Source organism: Lytechinus pictus, chromosome 8 (genome assembly GCF_037042905.1).
Source record: "Lytechinus pictus isolate F3 Inbred chromosome 8, Lp3.0, whole genome shotgun sequence".
NCBI classification, from domain to species: domain Eukaryota; kingdom Metazoa; phylum Echinodermata; class Echinoidea; order Temnopleuroida; family Toxopneustidae; genus Lytechinus; species Lytechinus pictus.
In genome coordinates this window covers 29,569,817-29,593,743 of record NC_087252.1, presented here as the reverse complement: position 1 = coordinate 29,593,743, position 23,927 = coordinate 29,569,817, and the positions used below count along the sequence as shown (strand labels likewise).

General features: G+C 35.3%; 1 protein-coding gene across 3 annotated transcripts; it reads left to right on the top strand.

The window, feature by feature from the left end:
* Positions 1 to 632: 632 nt before the first annotated feature.
* Positions 633 to 22,988, top strand: LOC135155144 (G-protein coupled receptor GRL101-like). Of its 3 annotated transcripts, XM_064103909.1 has the most exons (14): positions 648 to 830; positions 3,814 to 3,918; positions 5,120 to 5,164; positions 5,902 to 5,962; positions 7,018 to 7,071; positions 7,791 to 7,862; positions 10,378 to 10,449; positions 11,508 to 11,579; positions 12,675 to 12,746; positions 13,409 to 13,480; positions 14,960 to 15,031; positions 15,934 to 16,005; positions 16,638 to 16,709; positions 18,367 to 22,982. In XM_064103909.1, the coding sequence occupies exons 2-14, from the start codon at positions 3,825 to 3,827 to the stop codon at positions 19,541 to 19,543; spliced, it is 2,007 nt and encodes a 668-aa protein (XP_063959979.1). In that variant the 5' UTR covers positions 648 to 830; positions 3,814 to 3,824; the 3' UTR covers positions 19,544 to 22,982. The 3 variants fall into 3 exon arrangements, with proteins under 3 accessions (XP_063959980.1, XP_063959981.1, XP_063959979.1); XM_064103910.1 differs by lacking the exon at positions 10,378 to 10,449 and having other exon boundaries at positions 633 to 830; positions 18,367 to 22,988; XM_064103911.1 differs by lacking the exon at positions 3,814 to 3,918 and having other exon boundaries at positions 645 to 830.
* The last annotated feature ends 939 nt before the right edge of the window (positions 22,989 to 23,927 follow it).

Sequence of the window (23,927 nt, the reverse complement as noted above, 5' to 3'; positions counted from 1 at the left end):
TATGTTTTATGAAATTGCTAATGTGGATATTTTGGAAATATTTTTAACATTGCCAAGAAAGCAACAACAACAAAAAAGAACCTTTTTGAAATATTATGGACAAATGTGATACAAAATGTTTTCCTCCACTTTTTCTAACAATATTATAATGTTTTGAATAATGGCATTGAGGAGGGGGTGGTGTGATTGAATTGATGAATTTAATTATTTGTTCCTTGTCAAATAATTTGGATATACATACTTTCATCCAATGTAAATACAATGTGTAGACCTAGGCTGTTTACTCCCCCCCCCCCCCACCTCTCTTCCAGAATAATCCCCCTCTTGCTATCTCTCTTTCTCTCTCTCTTATTGTATGTTAGATGTTCGGGGACAGTTTCATCCCATCATGGAGGTTATCATTAATTGAGTTTTATTCCTGGGTTTTATAAAGCAACCACAAAGAAAAAATAAAACATCTCTCAGTTGTCCCCGTTCAGGAACTTTCGATGATGGCTAGTTTTTCTTACTTTATTACATTTTGTTCCCAGCCTTCTATCATATACATGTAGACACAAGTGTGAAATTAAAAAGGAATCCACACAAATTTGGGGTCACTGTATTATATAGTGTAAGTTTTGATAAATATATCAGTCGGATATTTCATTTCCCTGTGTATGTTTACGTGCTCGATCGTCGTCTGTCTTGGACTGGAGCAAGCCGAGCGACGGGAAAGAATAATATAAGTTAGGTCTGTTTTGAGTGAAAGATAGACCTCCTCCGGCATGCCCCTCCTTCTCAATCATCACCCAGTTTTTATGACCTGTTAAAGAAAAATGAGACTGGCAAAGGTGAGAAATTAAGATGTCCAATGAGCGCGTCCTAATCTTACTTTGAAGTTCCAACTTATTTTTGCAAGTGTGGGACTAGGCCGTATCGACTGCTATTCAAGTTTTCCTCGTAAAATTGAACTTGCAGTACAAGTCTGTTCAATCGTTAAAATAAAGTTAGCTCATACTTCTGAGTATTTCAGTTGATTTAGGGTAGTATTTCTTGGTATGTCTCATAGAACTTGTACATATTTGGATTTACAAAGATGGTTAAATGGTATAGAACAGCAAAAATTGAGGCGGCTTAGGAGGTACTCCAACAACACATCGTTGCATATCGCATAGAGGTTGAACCAGCGGCCAACTCGCCAGCCGGAGGCTCTGGCGATAAAGGTCACGGGAGCAAAGAAAAAGAGCAGACTGCCTACGTTCAAGTTCAACTTTAAAGCCTTATGTTTCGAGTAATTTAAAGTGTTTAGTCCAACTGCATCGCTCTATTCACAGCATAACTTTTCGAAAACACTATAATCATATAGATTTACTTAAACTAGAACTAGATTCTATCTTAGAAGATTTTTATTATTGAGCTGTCACAGGGTTGATAAATTAAAAAAAATTAAACCACCAACTATTATTCCCCCCAGTTCACTTAAAATCTAAATCTTCCTAGGCCCTATTTTTACTAAGTTATATGAAATTTTCTGTAATTACCTTATTGCGTAGCCTATACAAGGCTTATGTCACCCTTCTAATTATTCTTGAAGCCGTAGACAGGTGAATACTGTATATGGTATTTGGGACAGATCCTGAGCAGCTGCCTTGAAATAGTTTTGCCGGAGTTTTTAGGACTTTGCCGTTGGTACAGGAGCTACGGCAAAAACCCACTTGATTTGCCGGAGTTTTTTTAAAGTTTTGCCGTAAAAAACTCCGGCAAAGTTTTATGCAATGGAAAACTCCGGCATTTTTTTTTTGGCCGTAGTTTCCTGATTTTTTGCCGTAAAAAACTCCGGCAAAAGTTTTATGCAACGGGGCCCAGGACTACTCTTCTAAGTACTCCAATACATATTATGTCTCAAACGTCATTTTCCCCAAGAGTTTTATTTCAAATTATATTTTTCTTTCATGAGGACATAAAACAATATACTACCTGGGTTATATTTAGATTACTGCCCCAGGGGAATGGGTACTTAGGAGAAAACCACAAATCCCTGATAATAAAGTACATGGCCTATGGGAAAGTTGTCCTTGCCCCTTGTCATAATTTACTTACCCAGTTGCCAATTTGAAATCTACATACTATTAGTGATCTAAATTTTAAAGCAGCTATAACTTTCTTATTGCTTGTCCGATTTCTTTCAAACTTTCACCATTCTGTTTAATTTATTTTTCTCCTTCCCAACACAACATTTTATGGCCAAGGCTGGATTCCCCTTTAATGCAACATTCTATGTATTTTATTCTTGTAATATGGACTATTTTGAATTATAACACCTTAATTCACTACTCGATACATTCATACCGCTATCATTACGTTATCATTTAGCAAAACGGTACTTCCCCGAGCAAAAGTAATTTAATTTCTCAACAGAAGTAAGACTAATAGGCCATTTTATCCTTTGTATTGCTAATTTCTTGTCTCAAAGGAAGGTATATTTCAAGACTAGATATTTATACCACACAGTCAATTCTAAAGAGACAACACGCAGTGATTTGGTCAATTCGCACTTCCTTTAAAAAGAGTCAGTTCTTGAAATAACCCAGACATTGACACCAGTAAATTATTTTTATCGTGTTTCATACCTGGGACTCATCTTACGAGGAGCTACAATTAATCAGATCAATCGAAAATTCATTTCATTTCATTTCGTTTATTTCCATTTTCAACAATTACAGTTTGTTTTGTACATTTTGACATACAAATAACAAAACATATTTCAAGTATTCCTGTACAAAATTTATATTCAAGATTATTACATATCGGGTTGGAAATGGTGGAGGCTGCTAAAAAGCGGAGCTTGTAGAGTGCAGCCTCCTAATAAATATTCTTGTTGTTACATAGCATATAAAAATCAAAATAGCAACTTGAGCATAAACCAGTTAAATTAAAAAGAAATAGGGGGAAATTAAAGTAGAACAGGAAATAAGAAAACGAGAGATTAAAGGTCTCCAAAATCCAGCCCCACTGCAGTACTCACAGACGGACCTCGCTGATCAACAGACAAACGAAAGAGATGGAAAAGTGTACGTCACATGATATTCATGTTTGATATTTTTTTTTAAATACAAGAGTTTGAGTAATGAAGATTTTTATCGAAATCCAACGTTGTCATAATATTTCTTAAGAGAAATTTGAAAAAGGTCCTTTGTAAACAAAAAGAAGCACACTGAATTTCAAGAAAACCATGGATGCATGTTGACGTTGCTGGCTTTCCATAGTTCTGGATGATTGTATCAATCGCAACTCCTTGTAAGACGGGACCCAGTTTTTAATTTACTTCAGATAGTGATATTCTTTATTTAAAAAAAAAACGCTTGTTCATTGTATTTTTTCTATTCATTCCAATCGACTTCTAATTGGACTGGACCTTTGGTCTGTAAAATTTCATAGAATTATGCCAGTACACTTTTTATTATTCACGTCCGTGAAAGTACAGAGGAGGTGGGTTAAATGTAGGAAAGTGTATAAATATAAAAAGGATATAATTTTTGTTATTATGATTATTAAAACTATCTTTATAATAATCATTATTATTGATACCATTGTCATTATTGTTATTATTATTACAGCATTATTGTTAATTTTATCATTATTATCATTATTATTATTACTAACATTATTATTATTATTATTATTGTTGTTGTTGTTGTCATTATTATCCTTACTATTATAACAACTATTCTTGTGACTGATAAACTCAAGTTTGACATTGAGTCTTATTCATACCAAAATAACAACGGTTTACCCTACAAGAATTTTCTAATGAAAACATAAATATTCCCAAAGATTCTCTGCAGATGCCGCTGGCATTCATCGAAGGACATGCAAATGAGGAGGATGTCTATTGCCAGCCCGCCATCTGCCCAGAAACGTCTCTAGAAAGTCGAAATGGTACGGAAGATTACGGCGATTATCTTCTTCCACTTCTTCTCAACCTCCTCCTAATTCTTTTTCTTCTTACTGCCAAGTTATCAGAATCCCCCTATTTTAGGGGAAAGCCAATACAATAGTATAATCATGATAATAGGAGGAATGTATATTATTCAGTCGGATATAGTTATTTACCTAGTCTGCGCAATCCGTGCCATCCTCGATAGTTGCCTTTAAAGGACAAGTCCATCCCGACAAAATATTGATTTGAATAAAAAGAGAAAAATCCAACAAGCATAATGCTGAAAATTTCATCGAAATCGGATTTAAAATAAGAAAGTTATGACATTTTTAATTTTCGCTTAATTTCACAAAACAGTTCTACACATCCCGGTCGGTATGCAAATAAGGAAACTGATTACATCACTCACTATTTATTTTTTATTGTCCTGTGAAACAAAGTTTTATTTCTCCCTGAATATGTGGAATTACCATTGTTTAACATTTTATGGGTCAATCAATTTTGTCCTTATTGTCAAATTTGTAAAAATTGAAATAATGTATAATTCAAACAATAAAAAACAAAAGAAATAGTGAGTGAGGGACATCATCGATTCTCTCATTTGCATATGACTAAATTGTGCATATTACTGTATTGTGAAAAATAAGCGAAACTTTAAAATGTCATAACTTTGTTATTTCACATCCGATTTTGATGAAATTTTCAGCATATTGCTTGTCTGATTTTTCCTCTATTGATTAAAATCAACATTTTTTTAGGTGGACTTGACCTTTAAAGGTACAAGCCTAGACTTAGTGAGAGACCACACGTACAGTTTTGATCAACCGATGAAAGTCGTAAAAGTGCAATGAGTGTGAGAAAATGGAGAAATGTAACTCCAAAATGACATACATTTTTTATAGATACCTTTTTTTTGCTGGTCAAATTTCTCGGGACCAAAATGACCATAATTTTGGAGTGAAACCCTCCATTTTTGCCTGCCAAATTTACATCAGCACCCCCTGTAAGAAATGAATAAATAAAAATCGTTCCCAGGGACCTGTCGGCCACGGCACCTCCACACACACAAAAAGAGAGGGGCGGGGAGAGGCTTAATTTGATGAAAGATGATGTTGTTCAATTATTGCCATTAGAAATAATAATTACGGGTTCTATTCTGTGTAGCATTCTTTATTTATATTTTGTCTATTTTCTCGGCAGTGTCTCTGTGTAAACGCGTTACGCAGGATTGTCCGCTTAACTTGAGTAAGTATGAACACTATGTCTTAAATTGCTATGTTACGGTAATGTGCTATATACAAAGCAAATCTAATGCTACCAATTGGATGTCATCGAAAATAACACGATAGCTTTTGTCGGTATGTTATTGTTTTCGTTGGTGTGAAATTCATCATGGTTGTCGCATTATCTTATGCGTTGTTACATAGCATGGTGTTGATACCTTAAACCAACGAGGCTTACAAACGAGGAACATGGTTTTTTTTCCTTCAAACATTATCAATAATAGATTCATTTTGGAGACCAATTCGATTCGTTACCAAGTTTTGCAATTGTCTTAGATTTATATATGATAATTTATAATAACTTACCTAGCGTATGAGAAGAAAACTAATCTACAGAAGTAACAGTAAGAAACATTTCAAAAGTTGTTTTTTACATCCTATGATAAAAAAAATTTAAAACATTTTAGGATGATGCATAATGAGCTAATTTGCACATAAATAATCAAGATAGGAGGCTGATAGAAAATGTATATTTCTAAAGTCCTGGTTGTCAAAAAAGTTAGTTTTTTAGTACCGTTTGTGCTCTTCCAACTGAAGTGATTCTTCTAATTAGAATAATCGCATGTCGATTTATAATTCCCTATTCAGCATAATTATCAAGTGGATTCGTTTCGGTAACTCGAAGGAAAGTTTTTTTGGAATACATATTGCCAAACAAGTACTGTTTTGAGAAATCATTATTCATTCGTGTTTATCCAGACCCATTCCTAGAAGCAAACTGCAGTAACTCACATCTCGATAATACACATTTGATGTGCTTGTAAGTAGATTTCCTTTTCTCAAATCTGGTGGGTGTTTCATATTTAAAAGCTGTTCGTAAGTTAAGAGTGACTTTATGGGCTCACATGAGTATTACAGACCCCCATTCACTCACGTGTTAAATCATAGCTCATTAAAAAATCATCAAAAATCAATCCTTCGATAGATTTTGCTTTAATTCACTGACATTAGTCACAATTAACAGTACATTAAGACTTGATATGTCAATCGGGTACTTGTCCAGCTCAATCGAACGTTAAATGGCCTGAAATAAGACTAACCATAATTTCGGCCAGTTCATTGCGGGTAACTGCATTGTGGGTACCGTAGTAATAATTAAAATGAAATACAAAAATGCAGTCTAGTCTCCCCCAAAGGCCATAATTATGAAAGAGTATGAACATGACATTGTTTCTATCATTTATATTTCGATATACAAACATTTTTTCTATTTTTAATGAATTATTTTAATCAATAAAGTCATGCGATCTTTACTTACGCCTGTCCGGCATGCTTTGCGCGCGGTTGAATTACTCTCATGTGCCCTTAAGAACGACTGGTGATCATTTATTGTGGTAAATGATATATTCATTGGCGATGGTTAAGCGCGTAAGAAAGGACCACCAGTCGTTCTTAAAGTCGCACTTAACTTACGAACAGCTTTATGAAACGGCCCCCTGTTATATATTTTTTTACTTTAACAGCAAACTATTTCGTATAATTTTTGTTGACAATTACATTTTGCGAAAACTAAGGAGGTTGAATTATAAATGAACGAATAAACAAAAAAATTAATTTAGGGTAGATGAATGAATGAATGAATGAATGAATAAATGCTTTTTATTATAAGTAGTAGGGGAAAATGTGTTGTAATTGTTAAAAATCAAAATAAATGAAATGAAATTAATGCATGAAAGAAATATAATATTGTTTCTTTTTTTTTCATAACACATAGACCCCTGATACGCCGGATGATAAGATGATGAATGAACATGTTGGCACGAGTATTAAATATAAAATAACTGCGTATGATTCATATTATGCATTTTCTAACAGGGGCACTAATGGGGAAAGCGCTAAAGATACATGGTTCAAACGAATTGAGTACCTGTAAGTATTTCTTTTTGTTTTGTAATAGTATTTATTAAATCATTCAGTTCAAAATCATAGTAATTGTACATTACAAAATGTTACAATATCAACAAAAAGTTGTTAACACAAGACAAAAATTTATCCATAATACAGATAATTGTACAAAATATCATAGTATACAGGCGGATAATTTTCGTAACAAAAAGTAAATATAAGCCATTTATAACCAATATAAGTTCACAAAAAGCATGGTTTAATTGTTCTGCAGATCAAGGATCGAGTGCTTTACTCCCCACTTACGCACATACACATACATAAAGGTCGACTACGAGGGCGGGGGGGGGGGGGGTTAGAGTTATAAAATTGAATAAATGTTTTTCATACTTAAATAGGAGTTATAACAATAATTGTGACCTTTAGGGGTGACAGTTAACCTTACAAATAAATCGATCTTGTAAAATGTATCCAGGTCATTTCGGGGGGGGGGGGGGGGGGCTTCTCTTATGCTTGTTTTTTTTTGGTAGGGGGAGGGCTCGTAAATAACTATTTGATTAACACCTCCCCCCCCCCCCACGCCTTCCACAAGAATTTTTATTTAATGGGTTTGCATTTGATAACGAATGTATCCGCATTGTAATACAATGTAAAGCAAAAGAAGTGCATCGTTAGATTGTTTGTTTTCCCCCTTTTTTATTTATGAATGTTGAAGTATTTTTTTTGGTTAATTTTCCCCATAGACGTTTATTCATGTACCAGGTCAACATTATCCACGGAGGGGCCTTTTCTGCTTTATCCAACCTGACATTTTTGTAAGTATATTCGAGATTACATCTTTCCATTTATTTCCGATTGACAGATTTTGGATATATTTCAAATAATAATGAATATCATTAACAGTATCCTCATATGAGAGTATTTAGTAAACGGTAATTTGATGTAAAAAAGAAGGCCTATATTTTAATGAGATTTTATCATTACACCCGTGTACAGTGGCGTACCGTGGGTCACGGCATTGGGGGGCACCAGCAAAAATTTTGAAAAAAAAGTGAGCGCGCGAAGCGCGCTAAGTTGACAGGTATACTGGCCTAATAGAGACATTTTAAGGACAGTGTCATTAAACGGATATGTATCTCACTGATCAAATAATGCGAGCGCGAAGCGCTAGCTGAACATTTTTTATATTCAGACCTAAAAAGGGACATTATAATCAAATTTTTGTAATCATGATACGTACCTCTCTCACTAAACAATGCGAGCGCGAAGCGCGAGCTGAAATTTTTGTATATATTGACCTCAAACAGGGAGATTTTAAGGACTATAAGTTAGGAATCCATTAAGAGTATACATATCTCACCATAGTCATCTAATGCAAGTGCCAAGCTCTTGCTGATTTTGTTAGAATTACATCTAAACGCATTAAGCACTTGGAGTAATTGTAATAATCATTATACGCATCTCACTAATCAAATATTGCGAGTGCAAAGCGCGAGCTTAAAATTTAGGAAATTCAATCCTGAAGAGGGCATTCTAAGGCTTGTTTGTAGGAATTCACTAAGACCATACGTATTTCACTAACCAAATGATGCGAGCGCGAAGCGCGAGCTGAAATTTTTTGATATTCAGATCAGAAAAAGGGATATTTTAAGGACTGATTCTAGGAATTCATGGAGAGCAGACATATCTCACCAATCCATTAATGCGAACATAAGCACGGACAGGAAATGTTTTATATTAAGACCTTAAAATGGGGCAATCATTTTAAGTAGTCATGAAAAAGAAGCATACTCTTGTACATAAAACAATAATATCTCGAAGTGCGAGGAAATATATTTGGTGTATATTGACTTGAAAACGGGAGGTTTTAGTACAACAGGATTATATATCTCGTTAAACAGACAATGCGAGCACCAGGAACAATGAAGACATAGGTCCTGAGTGAATTATGTTTCATAAAGTTATGAAAAAAATATTTCTTATATAATATAATGTAATATAACAACATAATTATAATTTAATATAACATCATAATGAACAATAATTTCTTCTTTCCCAGTACGTTTCTCTTCCTTTCTCCCTCTTTTTCTCCTTTTCCCCGTTTTTTTTTTTTTTTTTTTTTGTCAGCCGATTGGGGGGGCACGTGCCCCCCATGCCCCCCCCCCCCCCCCGTAGTTACGCCACTGCCCGTGTATCAAAGGAAAAGTCCTAACCAGCAAAAAGGTGTTTTAAATGAAAATATAAAAATCGTACCAGCATAACACTGAAAACAAATAATCAAAGTCGGGTTAAAAATAAGAAAGTTATGACGCTATACAATTAAAACTTTCACTTAACTTAACGAAGCAGTTATATGCACAGACTGGTATGCAAATGAGGAACCAATGACATCGCCCACGATAGTAATGATGATAATAATAATAATATAATGGTGTTTCTAAGTGTTTTACAAACGATTAAGTAACATACTTTAATAAATATTGAACATTGAACAAACAAGAAAAGAAATCAACTGTGTAAAGTATTATAATATTACATATTGAAAATTAGGTAAATTAGTTAAACCAGCCTACTAAAATTGGAAAAAATGATGATAATGATAAAAGCAACAGCTGAAATACTTAAGTTAAACATAATGAATTACCATAAATACGATATATTCGAATAATAAAGCAGTATAATTGCGATAAACATACAGACAAAAATAAAAGAATATTCGTTTGATATTGACAAGATTAAATTTAAACTTAAAGGGAAGAATTGTAAAGGTAAGTTTTGAGGGAAGATTTGAACGATTCGAATGACGTGGCATCCCTCAAATCTATGGGAAGGTCATTCCAAAGCTTGGGATTAAAAACACTTAACGCCCTTATTATATGAATTATGTTCCTCATTTATATAAAAATGTAAAGCATGGTTAGATGTTCCTCGAAAATGTGGGGTTGCCATTGTTGCAACCTATTGTGATTCATAAGGATGCATTATTACTCTCAAATATTCACGATATAAAATATCAAGATATATATTAATGATAAAATACAAAAGAAATAGTGAGACTGGTAAAATCATCGACTTTCTCATTTGCATATCACTGTGTTGTGCATAATATTTTTGGCGTGTGTAAAAATGGGCAAAACTTCGTACGGTGATGCTATTCTACACCCAATTTAGATGAAGTTTTCAGTAAATAACATTTTGATTTATCACCTCTTTTTTATTCAAGTCTACTTTTTGCATGGACGGACTCGACATTAAAACAAGTGATGTTCTTGTTTTGTTTTTGTACCTAATCGGTCTTATAGTATGATTGGCTTTCTTTTATTTTTAAAGGGATATATCAAACAATAATATTACTACTCTAAGGGAAAATGCCTTCTCGGGATTGACCAAGCTGTATAAGTTGTAAGTATACCTCAATCTGCACCCCATCTCATACTTAAAAGGGAGTTCATCCTGACAATTAGTTCGTTTAAAAAAAGTAAAGAAAAATATTGATGAAGGTTTGATGAAATCAGTCAAAACTAACCGAGCTATGGGGCGTATATGAATTTTTAAGTGTAAAGACAGTTGGGCGGGGGTTCGAGGTTCGAGCCATAGTCGCGTCTTTCAGCTAGTGACGTTAACCGTCGGCCCCAGAGGTAATCAGTCATATCTCTTTTAAAAGTAAATATAAAATTTCCCTTCTTTCTCGTAAAAATGTAGTTTTATATTTTCCTCTCCCTCCCCCTTTATTCGTCTTTTACTGTCTTTTGCTTTGTCTGGGTTTTAGAGGTCAAGTATCTTTTTTCTCATATGTAATTTATGTATTCCATTTTTTTTTTCATTGGGGATTGACCTTGATAGATCAATATGGCCTTTTTCAATCCCCTCCACAGTTTGATTTTGTATGTCTTTTTTATATAATATATTGTAATTATTTATACTGGTGTTGTAATTATCTATGGATGTATTTGATTGTCCTGATATTGTATGTTTTTTACTCAATATGTGGAAAATAAACCGAATTAAATTGAATATCTGATTGATAAACGTCTGTAAAAGATCAGCTAATATTCCTACTGGACAGAACATAGTGTCTCACAGTGTGTGCCACAGTGTGTGCCACAGCGTGTTCACAGTGTGGAACACAATGTGAAATCACATTCACAATGTTAACTTTTAGCATTTCAACAGTGTACATCACATATTCACATAGTCGACCACGTAAACACACTGTGGAGGTATCCACAGTGTGAAAATATCTTCACACAGTTGAATTTGAGCATTTTAACAGTGTGAATAATATTTTCTCATAGTCCAATATGTGATCACACTATGACACCGTTCTTTCCAGCAAGTTTCTTTGCTCATTAGAGTACTACGTCTTCTATTTCAAAACTTTTTTTTATCTAATCTTCATACAGTATTATATATCATTCCTTAATCTATAATTTATTCTTTTTGTTCTCGTTTCATTAAAGAAATATTATCAATAATTTAATCAAGCACATTGAGAGAGGCGCCTTCGCTGGACTTTCATCGTTACATGAACTGTGAGTTTTTAGCAATCCTTTTCTGGAGGCTTAACAAACACTGAATGGAAATTATTGTATGCAGATCATAATCATTTTTATTAACATTATTTTCACGTATGGTTGTTATAGTTTAATGTATAATTGTTTTCATCTTCCCCATTACAATCATTTTTATTATTTATTTCCTTAATATTATTATTATTATCATAATCATCATCATTATTATCAATATTATTATCATTAGTAGTAGTAATAGTATTTTGTAATTGTTGTTGTTATTATTATTGCTATTGTTATTATTATTACTATTATTATTATTATTATCATCATCATTGATATTAATATTACTATTATAATTGTTGTTGTTGTATCATTATTGTCGCCATTTCATTTATTGATGCAACCATGTAATACAGGCAACATTACAACAATATTTATGATACAATACAACAAAATAGTAGAATGATAAGGGAGACATGAATAGGCATACACTGTAGGGCTCCTTGCAAGTAAACAAAGAACTAATCAACGTACTCAAAAATTAAATGTAATAAAATTTGTTGTTCTTATCAAAATGATCATTTTATAATTTTTCGTTATTTTCATAATTATCCTCATAATTATCATTGTGGCCATCAACATTTTCGATATCAAAATTTTGATAAACGTCTTATGTAAATGTCATCATTCATGATCATCGGATTTGGCATTTGTTCATTTTTGATAAATATACTAATTTTTTTTATGTAACCAATTTAACCGAATATTTCATGAAGGTATATGACTTATATTCTGTAAATATATATTTTCATTCAATTTTTCAAACGTATCCCGTAAAAAGCGACTTCCCCTTTTTTCAAGGTTATGAAGATAGGCATGTACGCTAGGCCTCTATATTGTTTATAGGATTTTATGTATATATTTCAAACTTATTACTAAGTCTAAAGTAAACATTATGAAAGAAAGAAATACATGAATGAACATATTTTAAACAAACTTTAAATAAAGAAATACGTGATTGAACGCAATTTTCCATGAACGCCTCCTGATAATTTAATAACCTCCATTTATGATCGTTGAATATTTGTGTCTTTATCATTTTCATGTTTAAAGTGAGTTGCAGACTAACTTTATTACAGACATCAATCGTGAGAACCTAGCGGGGCTTGGCAATCTGACTTGGCTGTAAGTATTTCTCAGTAGAACAAAAAGGTGTGTGTTTTTTTCGTTTGGAAACGTTGAACTCTGCTGGTACTCGGGGTTGTCCTGTCTGTACACTCGGAATTTTTTATGATGGCACAGGCCAGGGGCCCGTTTCATAAAATGACTTAACACTGATGTACTTTACCATAATGACAATTGCCATGGCAACCTGGCTCAGCAGCCAATCAATATCAGAGTTACCACGGTAGTTGTCATAATGGCAAAGTTACAACAGTTTGCAAGTCTTTTATGAACTGGGGGTGGGGCCTACCTCATGAACAGTTTGTCTTAGTAGTAGTAGAAGAAGTAGTAGAAGTAGTAGTAGTAGTAGTAGTAGTAGTAGTAGTAATAGTAGTAGTAGAAGTAGTAGTAGTAGTAGAAGTAGTAGTAGTAGTAGACGTAGTAGTAGTAGTAGTAGTAGTAGTAGTAGTAGTAGTAGTAGTAGTAGTAGTAGTAGAAGTAGTAGTAGTAGTAGTAGTAGTAGTAGTAGTAGTAGTAGTAGTAGTAGTAGTAGTAGTAGTAGTAGTAGTAATAGTAGTAGTAGTAATAGTAGTAGTAGTAGTAGTAGTAGAAGTAGAAGCAGCAGTAGTATAGGAGGTATACGATTGTTGTTGATTTTTGTATCATTTATTTCTTTTGTATAGGTACCTTCAGAACAACCACCTCACAAACATCAACGAAAGGGCCTTTTCGGAGTTGACCGAGTTGCGAGTTTTGTAAGTAAAATAGTATGGGAAATAGGGATGAAATATTACAGGAAGTCCATGGCACTAGCACAGATTAAAGGCCATGCCCCCCCCCCCGGAAAAAGGGATAAATAAATAGACAAATAAATAAATAAATGCATAATATGAAAAGTAAAAGGAAATACATCCACAACCAAGACAAAATAAAAAGGCAACAGTTAAAAAAAAAAGGAAAGGAAAATCGTGAAATATTTAATTTTCTGTCAGAAACTTGGATTGTTGTATTACATAGGATAGTTACAAGCTCGCTGGCTTCGCTTTTTGTGATCATTGCCCCAAAACTTCGAAAGCTGTCTTTCATTTGTCACATAAGAGTCATTCCTTTGTTTGGCTTATGTGCCTTAATGATGAACTCTGATTTTCACCTAAGCCTTGGTACTTATAAACCATTGGTAGCCATATGTCAAACATTTATATAATTTAGCTCGAGCTAAAGCCGGGGTAATGATAATAATAACAACGCGCCTCTGAATAGATTGTTTCTCGATAGATGGCGCTATACAAATGCCCATTATTATTAGTCGTCGTATTGATCATATTGAAAAAGTCTAAATGTCACACGGGCCTAATTACAACTGGCAGGCAAAAAATATTCATTCGATTCTCAATTTTTAAATTTGATATTGCTGATTGACAAAAATGAATTAATATGATTGACAATCTAACACTGATTCTACGGAGGGTACCTACTGAACTTCCTTTTTCCAAATTGGAAAGATATATCACTACTTTGGAACTATTTTTTTTACTGGCAGAAGAATTTGGGCCATTTTACCCTCTCAAGTGATGAATTTGATCCTGTCAGGTGTAGTCTTTATAAATGCCGATTTATTTTTAAAATGAGCCGGTCGAGGTACCCTTTTCTGGTCAGATATGGAATGTCAGACATATATCCTGTCCACTGGTAGTAAACATTCAACCCTCGAATTTCCTCCTTATTTTTTATGATTTTTTTAAAGTGCCACTTTAACACACGAGTTTATGGGAAATGAATTAGGCCTGTATGGATATACATTCAGCACTCCATACATTGAGGCCTGCAGGAAAAGAGTCCGGAAATGATAAGAGGAATGCAGTTAAAACAAAATTGTTAAATTGTTGACTCCCGTATTACATTCTATCACAGAGTTAGTATGTTAAGACTATGAAATTAGTATTCAGAATAACTCCATATTTAGATCACAAGTTAAACATTTTGTTGAATGTTTCATATGCTTTCACACAGTTTCCTCCACATGATAGCGTTTAAGTTACGTCATGATCATTAAATATTATTTAACTGCTTTCATGAATGTATTGTATTGTTTTATTTCTATACGGTAATTTAAATTGTATTCTTTCCATGACGATGTTGAGATGTACAAAATGTATTTACTTCACAGGTACATGTATTTTTGAATAAATGAAATGAAATAAACCGAATATGAGTTTCTTTCTTTTCTTTTGCAGGTATTTGTCAAACAATTCCATCCGGAGCATAAGGGATAGTGCATTTTCTGAACTCCATCAGCTCCTTTATTTGTAAGTTTGTTCATTTCTACATTGGTTTTAGATGGGCTGGTTAGTTATTTAGTTAATATTGGTAAATTTTATAGACCACATAAGGCTCCTTTAGTTTGAACATAATACCAAAGGGTTAAAGGTAACAACGTAATGTGCTGTAATAACACATCCTTTAGGTGTTGATTTAACACCATAATAAAATGATTGGTGTGGTCTTCTTATATAAACACCAATTAAAACCGGATGTCAATTTGAATGCAGTAAATTACCCAAAACATCAATTATGACTTGAGACCTCGTTTGCGTTTAAATAGAAGCTCTGTTTCAAATTGATCACTTATCACGCTTTTGAAAAAAAATTGCCTCTCCAACATGATAATAAAATAGTAACATTTATATAGCGCATATTACACTTTGATTCTAAGCGCTTTACATTGCAATTATTATTACCCCCGTCAGTGGATCCTGGCATGCCTGCAAACAATGTATGCACCTTCTCCACTCCCTGGGGAGCATTCCAACAAGCGTTCCAAGACTCAATTGCTAGGCATGGTACATATGCTTTCGCATCCTACCAGGTACCCATTTAACACCTGGGTGGAGAGTGGCAAAGTGTGGATTGACGCCTTGCTAAAGGACGCTATGCCGTGGTGGGATTCGAACACATGACCCGCTTAATCCAAGGCGAGAGTCAGAACCGCTACACCACGACGCTTTCAAAAGCAATTTGACATAATATACCACCATTATGTCACTTTGCCTAAGTCCAACTTTTCAAACCTCAGATAACTGTTCGACCCTGTGATATACATCACATTTTTTACATAATGTAGTCGGCAAAAAATGCTTCTAATGATATTTCTGGTATCATTTTCTGGAATTTTAACCTTTTTTTCCCCCGATGTTTTCGTTTTCTTCAGGGACATAAGCTACAATCAGATTGCAAGGATATATCATCATTCATTCCATGGTCTTGCCAATCTTAAATATCTGTAAGTTTCTGTTTTCTGTTTCTCTTCATGGTAACTTTCGTAGGAACTCGTCAGGACAGCATCTTGCTGGTAAACGCCATGCTGGTTTATAAACCAATTACCTATAAAACATTTAATGCCGATGTTAATCAGTCAAAGTGACTGACCTGATAGGTGATTACTCTCGGACCTTTTTTTAAATCAAAATGGCGACAATAGCATAGTGGGGATTCGAACCCACAACCTTGCAGTTATGAGTCCAATGCTCTAACCACTGGATCCAGTAAAATCAAGTTGAATCAAGCAGCTCTAGCAAACTAAATGGGATGTATGTAAAAGGCGACCTTGTAATGACAAAATCCACAAAAACAAAGTAACAAATGGCGGCACCAGGATCTTTTTAATTGGGGGGTTGAAGGGGGGGGGGGGCAACAATTCCTCATACCCCTCCTTGGTGCCGCTACTGTCCGTATCGTTTGGGGAATACATCAGTATGTGATGTGACTTAAATAAGAGATATTCTGTCACAAGTACAAAACTTAGATTTTGTTTTGGTAGAAACTCCACGATTACTTGGCCATTGTTTTTACGTTTGATTCCTTAGCGATGTTCACCTTGTTTTTACCAGGCCCTTTTTCATCTCTTTTCTTAAGTCTTCTTTTAGGTAGTGTCCCCGATGAGCTTCATAAAAATGCATTCGATGTCTTGACATCCCTGGTTGTTGTGTAAGTATGCCTCATTATATCCATTAATTTTAATAATGTGGAGCGTTGTGGCCCAGTGGATTAGTCTTCGGACTTTGAAACAGAGGGTCGTGGGTTCGAATCCCAGCCATGGCGTGATTTCCTTCAGCAAGAAACTGATCCACAGTGTGCTGCACTCAACCCAGGTGAGGTAAATGGGTACCGGTAGGAAGTAATTCCTTAAAAAGCTGTGTGCGCTATGAACGCCTAGCTTAGCCGGGTAATATAGGAACGCCTTGAGCACCTAACAAGGTGGATATGTGCGCAATATAAATATCCTATATATATATATATATAATATTGGCAGCATCATTTTATACCCCAACCCTCCCCCTTCTCTCTCAATTTCACACACACACTGACACACACACACACACATTCACTCTCTTTCTAGTCTGCATGTATATTTCTCTATGATCGCGTTCTGCATATACAGTGAATTTGATTTTTTTTTTTAATTCATGACATTGAATTATACAAATTGAAATACAGACTCAAAAAACGAAGAGTTACGAAAAGCTAAGTTAGCTCTTAAAGAGCGTGTATAGCGACTGCACTTCGGAGAGCTGATTTTTCTCGTTCAAGTTTGAACTAGACAAATCAGCACTCCGAAGTGCAGTCTCTATACAAGCTCTTTAAGAGCTAAATTAGCTCTTCGTTTTTTAGAGTGCAGAGTAAACAACCAATAGATATTCTAAAGGCATTATATTTTAGACGATGTATGAATGGCCATAATTTTAATGTCATTGGAAAATAATGCGGGCAATGTAAGATATATATAATTGCGAAATTCGTGTATTTATTTCATTTTGCCTTGAAAATGGTCGTGACCGAAAGGGCAACTGAATGACACAAAGTCGGTTTAGACAGCGATTCACGGCGATTTGCCAGCCTTCAAGTCTAGACTGGTCGTGATTGAGGACGTCCTTAGGCATCAAGGTCGCCGGCCTCATGGACAACTATGTCACCTTTGCCTTGTCCTCGGTTCGAACATCTCGGCCCCGTTGCTTAAAAGTTACCATTATGTTAATTTTAACATCCGATGGTACTTTTCATGGAATCCTTCATTATGATTTTTATTTGATCAGCGTTTCCATGATAGTCATGATAGTTACCATCGGATGGCAAAATTAATATAATGGTAACGGGACCCTATTCTTGGCCTCGTAGGTCTCAAAACATTTGCCACACCCTGTGGGATAGGTCCTACCGACCAGGACGCGAATTATTTCAAAATTAAGAAGGTAACCTCAAGTCAATAAATCGTAAATGTTTTAGTGTAAATCGTGCTGTGGAATGGGAGCCTGTCATTGACCTTGAAGACACTACATGACCAACATCATGTAATGTCCTCGAGGTCAATGACAGGCTCCGGTTCTTGTCCTTGACCTCGATGTCTAGCCCTTGGCATTGATCTTTGCCTCGGATGTCTGGAGCCCATGGCCTAGTCTGCGTCATCAGAAGTTCTTAACTCGGTATATAGGCTTGATGGGCTTCGGCTTTCCGATTTTCTGCATAACACTGCAGTACTCCCGTCCTTGCTTTTTTTCTGTTCCAGTTCTTGTACAGATGGAAATTCTAATTTTAACTCAATACAACTCGTTAAAAACAACAGTCTCTCATATTTTCTCATTTTTAGAATTACTTCAGACAATCGAATTTGCTGCATCTTCAAGAAAAACATCAACACGACATGCAGCAGCAATACTCCATCACACCCTCTGGACAAAGGCTGCGAAGCTCTGTTTCCCAATCATGCACTCCGAGTAGCCGGCTGGATCCTCGGACTGTCGGCTCTCATCGGAAACGCCGCAGTAGTCCTGACCCGCGTTCAGGGGAAGACAATGCGAACCTCTCCGGTTCAGAATAGTTTGCTGATCAGCCTCGCGACTGCGGATGGGCTCATGGGGATGTACATGCTTATCATTACGTCAGCAGATACATTCTATGGACGTAGCTTCTTCTTAAGCGCATCCCGCTGGCGGAAATCTGGTCTCTGCAATCTGGCGGGATTCCTCGGTTTTGTGTCCTGTGAAGCTTCTGTCTTCACCCTATGCCTCATCACCGCGGACCGACTGATGAATATAACGAACCCCATCAGGGGGTATAAGATAAAGACCAGAGCCTGTCATCAGGTGATCATCGTCGTTTGGTTCTGCACGATCCTGACCGGAATCACCATTTCAATATTGCAGTCTGCAGTGAAGGGATTCTACGGATTATCAAACGTTTGTCTTGGGTTGCCGCTGCACACCGAACCAGGAAAAGTGACTGTTTTCTCTGAACCTGTAGAGGACGCATCTGGAGCTATCAAAGATATCAACACCAATTTTCATCCCGAACCAGACCAACCAGTTTGGTGGTTTTCAATCTTAACATTCATTTTTCTTAATCTACTCGCATTCATCTTCATAACTGTCAGCTACGCCGTTATGTTTATTAACATAAAGCGCAGTTCCCGCACAACTCGAAACACCGCGCCCAGTCAACGAGAACTGCAAATAGCGCGACGGATGGCGGTTATCATAGTCACAGACTTTTGTTGCTGGATGCCAGTTATTATGATGGGTATCCTAACACAAACCGGTGCTATCCGCCTCCAGCCATCGGTCTATGCCTGGACTGTCATCTTTATTATACCTATTAACTCCAGCCTGAACCCTTTTATTTATACATATATGTTTTACTTCGTTAAACCCAGTCACTATTTCGGATCATCGGGTTCATACAATCCTGGCGCCCTCAGCGTCCGGAATGACAGGATTGAAAGAGGACTGAGACGAGGGAGGATGAGGGAACTTGATAGATTAAAATAGCCCACAATGCATTAGCAGTGGACCCCCATAGCACAATAGTTACAAATTCGGTTTATTATTATTATCATTGTTGTTATTCATGTTGTGGCTTCAATGGAACTAAAGAGGTTTTGGGTGGAACACCAATCCTTAGGATATGATCTGACCTTGCATTAACAGTTATTATGGCAACCTGGCTTTTTCAGTCTGGGTAACCTTTCCTTAGAACACTCTCCCTTCAAACAGTCTAGATACATCCGACACTTGCATTTTTATAGTAATATATTATTTATCGTTAATTGTGACATTTTCGTTTTAATTTTGCATAAAGAACGCTATCAAGTATAGTTCTAAAGTGCTGCGTGTATAGATAAATACCAATGTTACCTAATCGATCACTTATTGTAGAGGACGCTACTTTTGCCATCTTTATTATGTACTGTAACGCAGGTGTGGTGTCGCATGGATGGGGCGAGGGCCATGATTTTTTCAATTAGTGAAAAGGGGAAAGAGAAGAAAGAATAGCATGACGAAGAGTTGTCCTGGACTGTGTATCTCTAGAATACAATGCAGTTAACTCCCGGCCCTCAAACCCCTACAAAATATGGTGACCGTTGTTTTTCTTCAGTTGCCCCTTATCTTATGAATAAGCTAGCTTTTCACATTCATAATGCCAAGTATGTTAGTCCAAGACCCTACTCAAAACTTACCTGTCTAATAGATGATTTACAGGTGTGGGTCGGTCGGTCGATAGGAGGTGCACACCAGTTTTGACAATTGATATTAGACGTGTTATATTTGTCTTTCCTTTTCTTTCTTTTTCTTCCAGGTATAAACCATAACAAGAATACAGTGCACTTAGAAATGCCCATAGTAAGCGCCTTATAAATGTTATGTATTATTATTGTTTTCATTGATTAAGAAAAATGAGTAACATTAAGGTCGTCTTTTCTTTCTCCCTTATGAACATATCTTTTTGCCGAACCTGCATTCACAATCTATTTTTGTGCGAAATTTTGGCATTCTAAATTATTGTTTAAACATAAAAAAAATGAAAAAATAAGATTTTTATGTCTTCCCTGAAGTAATGTTCTTGAGTGGGCCAACAAATCATATTTTATCGCCAGCCTGATTTCCAACAGATTTTATGTGGTAGCATATTAGTTATTACACATAATCGCAGACTTATATTTGATTGTTTAGTCTATTCTATTAGTGTATTCCACAGTGTATTCACAGTGTGTTCATAGTGTGTTCACAGTGTGTTCACAGTATGTTCCACAGTGTATAAATGATTTACAGTGGTGAGTCGTTCAATTGGAGGTGCACATCAGTTTTGACAATTGATATTAGTCGTGTCATATTTTTCTTTCCTTTTCTTTCTTTTTCTCCCAAGTATAAACCATAACAAGAATACTGTGCCCTTAGAAATGCCCGTAGTAAGCGCCTTAGAAATGTTATGTATTATTATTATTGTTATTATTAATACGCCTGTAATTTAATTAAGAAAAATGAATAATATTAAGGACGTCTTGTCTTTCTCCCTTATGAAAATACATTTTTGCCGAACCTGCATTACAAACCTATTCTTGTGATAAATTTTTTATTCTTGGTATTGTTTTAACATTTAAAAAATTGAAAAAGAGGATTTTTTATGTCTTACCTGAAGTGATGTTCTTGAGTGGGCCAACAAATCATATTTTACCACTGATTTCCAACAGATTGTATGTGTTATGTGGTAGCATATTATTTATTAAACATACTCGCAGACTGATATTTCATTGTTTAGTCTGATATTAGCATAGAGCAATTTTTCCATTGTGATTCTTCTTTTGTTTTATACATTTTTAAATAAGATTGTATTCAATAACTTTAGTGAATATTGTAATTGATAATTGTGTAACCACCATACTGGAAAGTGTGTTCCACAGTCTGTTCACAGTGTGTTCCACAGTCTGTTCACAGTGTGTTCTCAGTGTGTTTAATTAAGCGTAATTACGGCTGCCAAGCTACAGCTGGGGTTATGATATCCAAGTCCTTTGGAAGCGCATAGAGACATTATTCATAATTGTGATATGCGCGATACAAGAACTGTGTATTATTATTATTGTTTATATTGTGTTCACAATGTGTTCACATTATATTTCACAGTGTGTTCATAGTGTGTTTACAGTGTACATATTCACTTTGTGTTCCACAGTGTATTCCTCAGTGTTCATAGTGTGTTCACCATGGGTTCACAATGTGTTCACAATGTGTTTTCAGTGTGTTCACAGTATGTTCGCAGTGTGTTACACAGTGTATTTCACAGTGTTCATAGTGTGTTCACAATGTGTTCACAGAGTGTTCATAGTATGTTGAAGATGTGTTCACAGTGTGTTCACAGAGTGTTCATAGTGTGTTCACAAAGTGTTCATAGTGTGTTCACAAAGTGTTCATAGTGTGTTCAGAATATGTTCACAGTGTATTCAAAGTGTGTTTACAGTGCGTTCATAGTGTGTTCACAATGTGTTCACAAAGTTTCATAATATGTTGACAATGTGTTCACAGTGCGTTCATAGTGTGTTCGTAGTGTGTGCACCCAGTGTTCATAGTGTGTTCACAGTGTATTCACGGTGCGTTCATAGTGTGTTCACAATGTTTTCACATTGTGTCCACAGCGTGTTCTCAGTGTGTTAATAATTTGTTCAGATTGCACTAACAGTTGGTGGTACTCTGATAGCCATTGTTTAGTTAAACATTGGTTAACTTAGGCCACACTTTTATGGAGTGCCACTTGTCAACTCATTCACCAATTCACCAATTGAAATTATTCTAGTTCTGCTACAAAGAGCTGGAAACAAAATGATTGAGTCGTGAAATGGGAAGAATATGAAAGGACAAAAACATAATGAATTTTAATGAATCAGTCAGTACAAAATAATTTTCACAAATATGGAAGAGGTATTATTAAGTCAGCATTCCATAAAAATGTGGGTTAAAATTCTAGTTTAGGCTAGGGGTAAACCTAGTAGGTTTAATTATCGGAATGGCACCAAGTGCGTTCCATAGGCCCGTATTCTGAAGTCGGGTTTAACTTAAACTCAGGTTTAAAGTTGTGGTTTAAGTATGGTGAGCCAATTGTTACATAAATCACTAACAGTAGAGATATCATATTTCAGCTCATTTGGCTCTCAAATCATTTATAATTGTCTAGGAAGTATAAACAAGTTGATTGTCTTCATCATCGATGAATCAGGAAAGAGCACAGTAAACATAAAAAACATACAACTTAATAAAAATTTTGACACTTTTGGCTTCCCATAATTTTAGCACAGAGTTAGACCATGGTCTAAGTTTCAGAATACGGGCCATAGTGTTTACAGTTTGTTAACAGTGTATCCACCGCGTGTACCAAATTATCCCACAGTGTGAACTCATAATTTCTCTGTAGATCGTTTCAATAAACAGATAAAGTGAACCACATAATATTTGAATTCTAGACCTGTATGTGAACACTTACCTTAGGGCAATTCCATAAAATATGTACTTCAGACCCCCTATATGTGGGACCTTCATGAAATGTTCTGTCTCTTGTTTTTTGACAGTCTGTAATGTTCTCAAATGATTATGGCTTGGTCAGTTTATGAAGTGAAGTAGAACTTGAGTAAAATGGGGGTCGGACGGACAAAAAGGTTGATCATTTTATGGGATTGCCCATTGATTAGTATTAGTGGATGTGTTGGTGGTGGTGGTGGTGGTGGTGGAGGTGGTGGTGGTCGTGGTGGTAGAGGTGGTGGTGACGTTAAGTTTCTTTTTTATTCAAAATTTTGAAGTAAAATAAACGAAAGAATGTCAGATGATCTGTGAAAATCGTTAATGTAAATATAATGAATAAAAGAGGCCCTAATATACTACCTTGTGGGACACCACAATTAATGTAATGTTGATCAGAGATGTGATTATTTAAATAAACATATTGTTTTCTTTCTTTAAGGTAATTCCTGAACCACTCCAAGGCAATTCCACGTATTCCATAATGATAAAGTTTGTAAAGTAAAATGTCATGGTTAATAGTGTCGAATGCCTTGGAGAAGTCCAGGAATATACCAATTAGATGCGAATGATCATCCAAAGAATGGGCTACTTTATGCACAAAATTTAAAAGATAGTGCTATGTTTTTGTCTAAAACCAAATTGAAAGTTAGTAAATATATCGTTGACTTTAAGAAATTTAGTTGTTCTAATAAAAATTAATCTTTCTAAAATCTTAGAAAGAGAAGAGAGTAAAGATATAGGACGGTAATTACCAGCATCAAGCTCGTCTCCCTTTTTAAATAAGGGAATAACTTTCGCAATTTTCATTTGCTTAGGAAAAATACCACTTAAAATAGATTTATTTAATGTATGTGTCAAGGGCTCAACA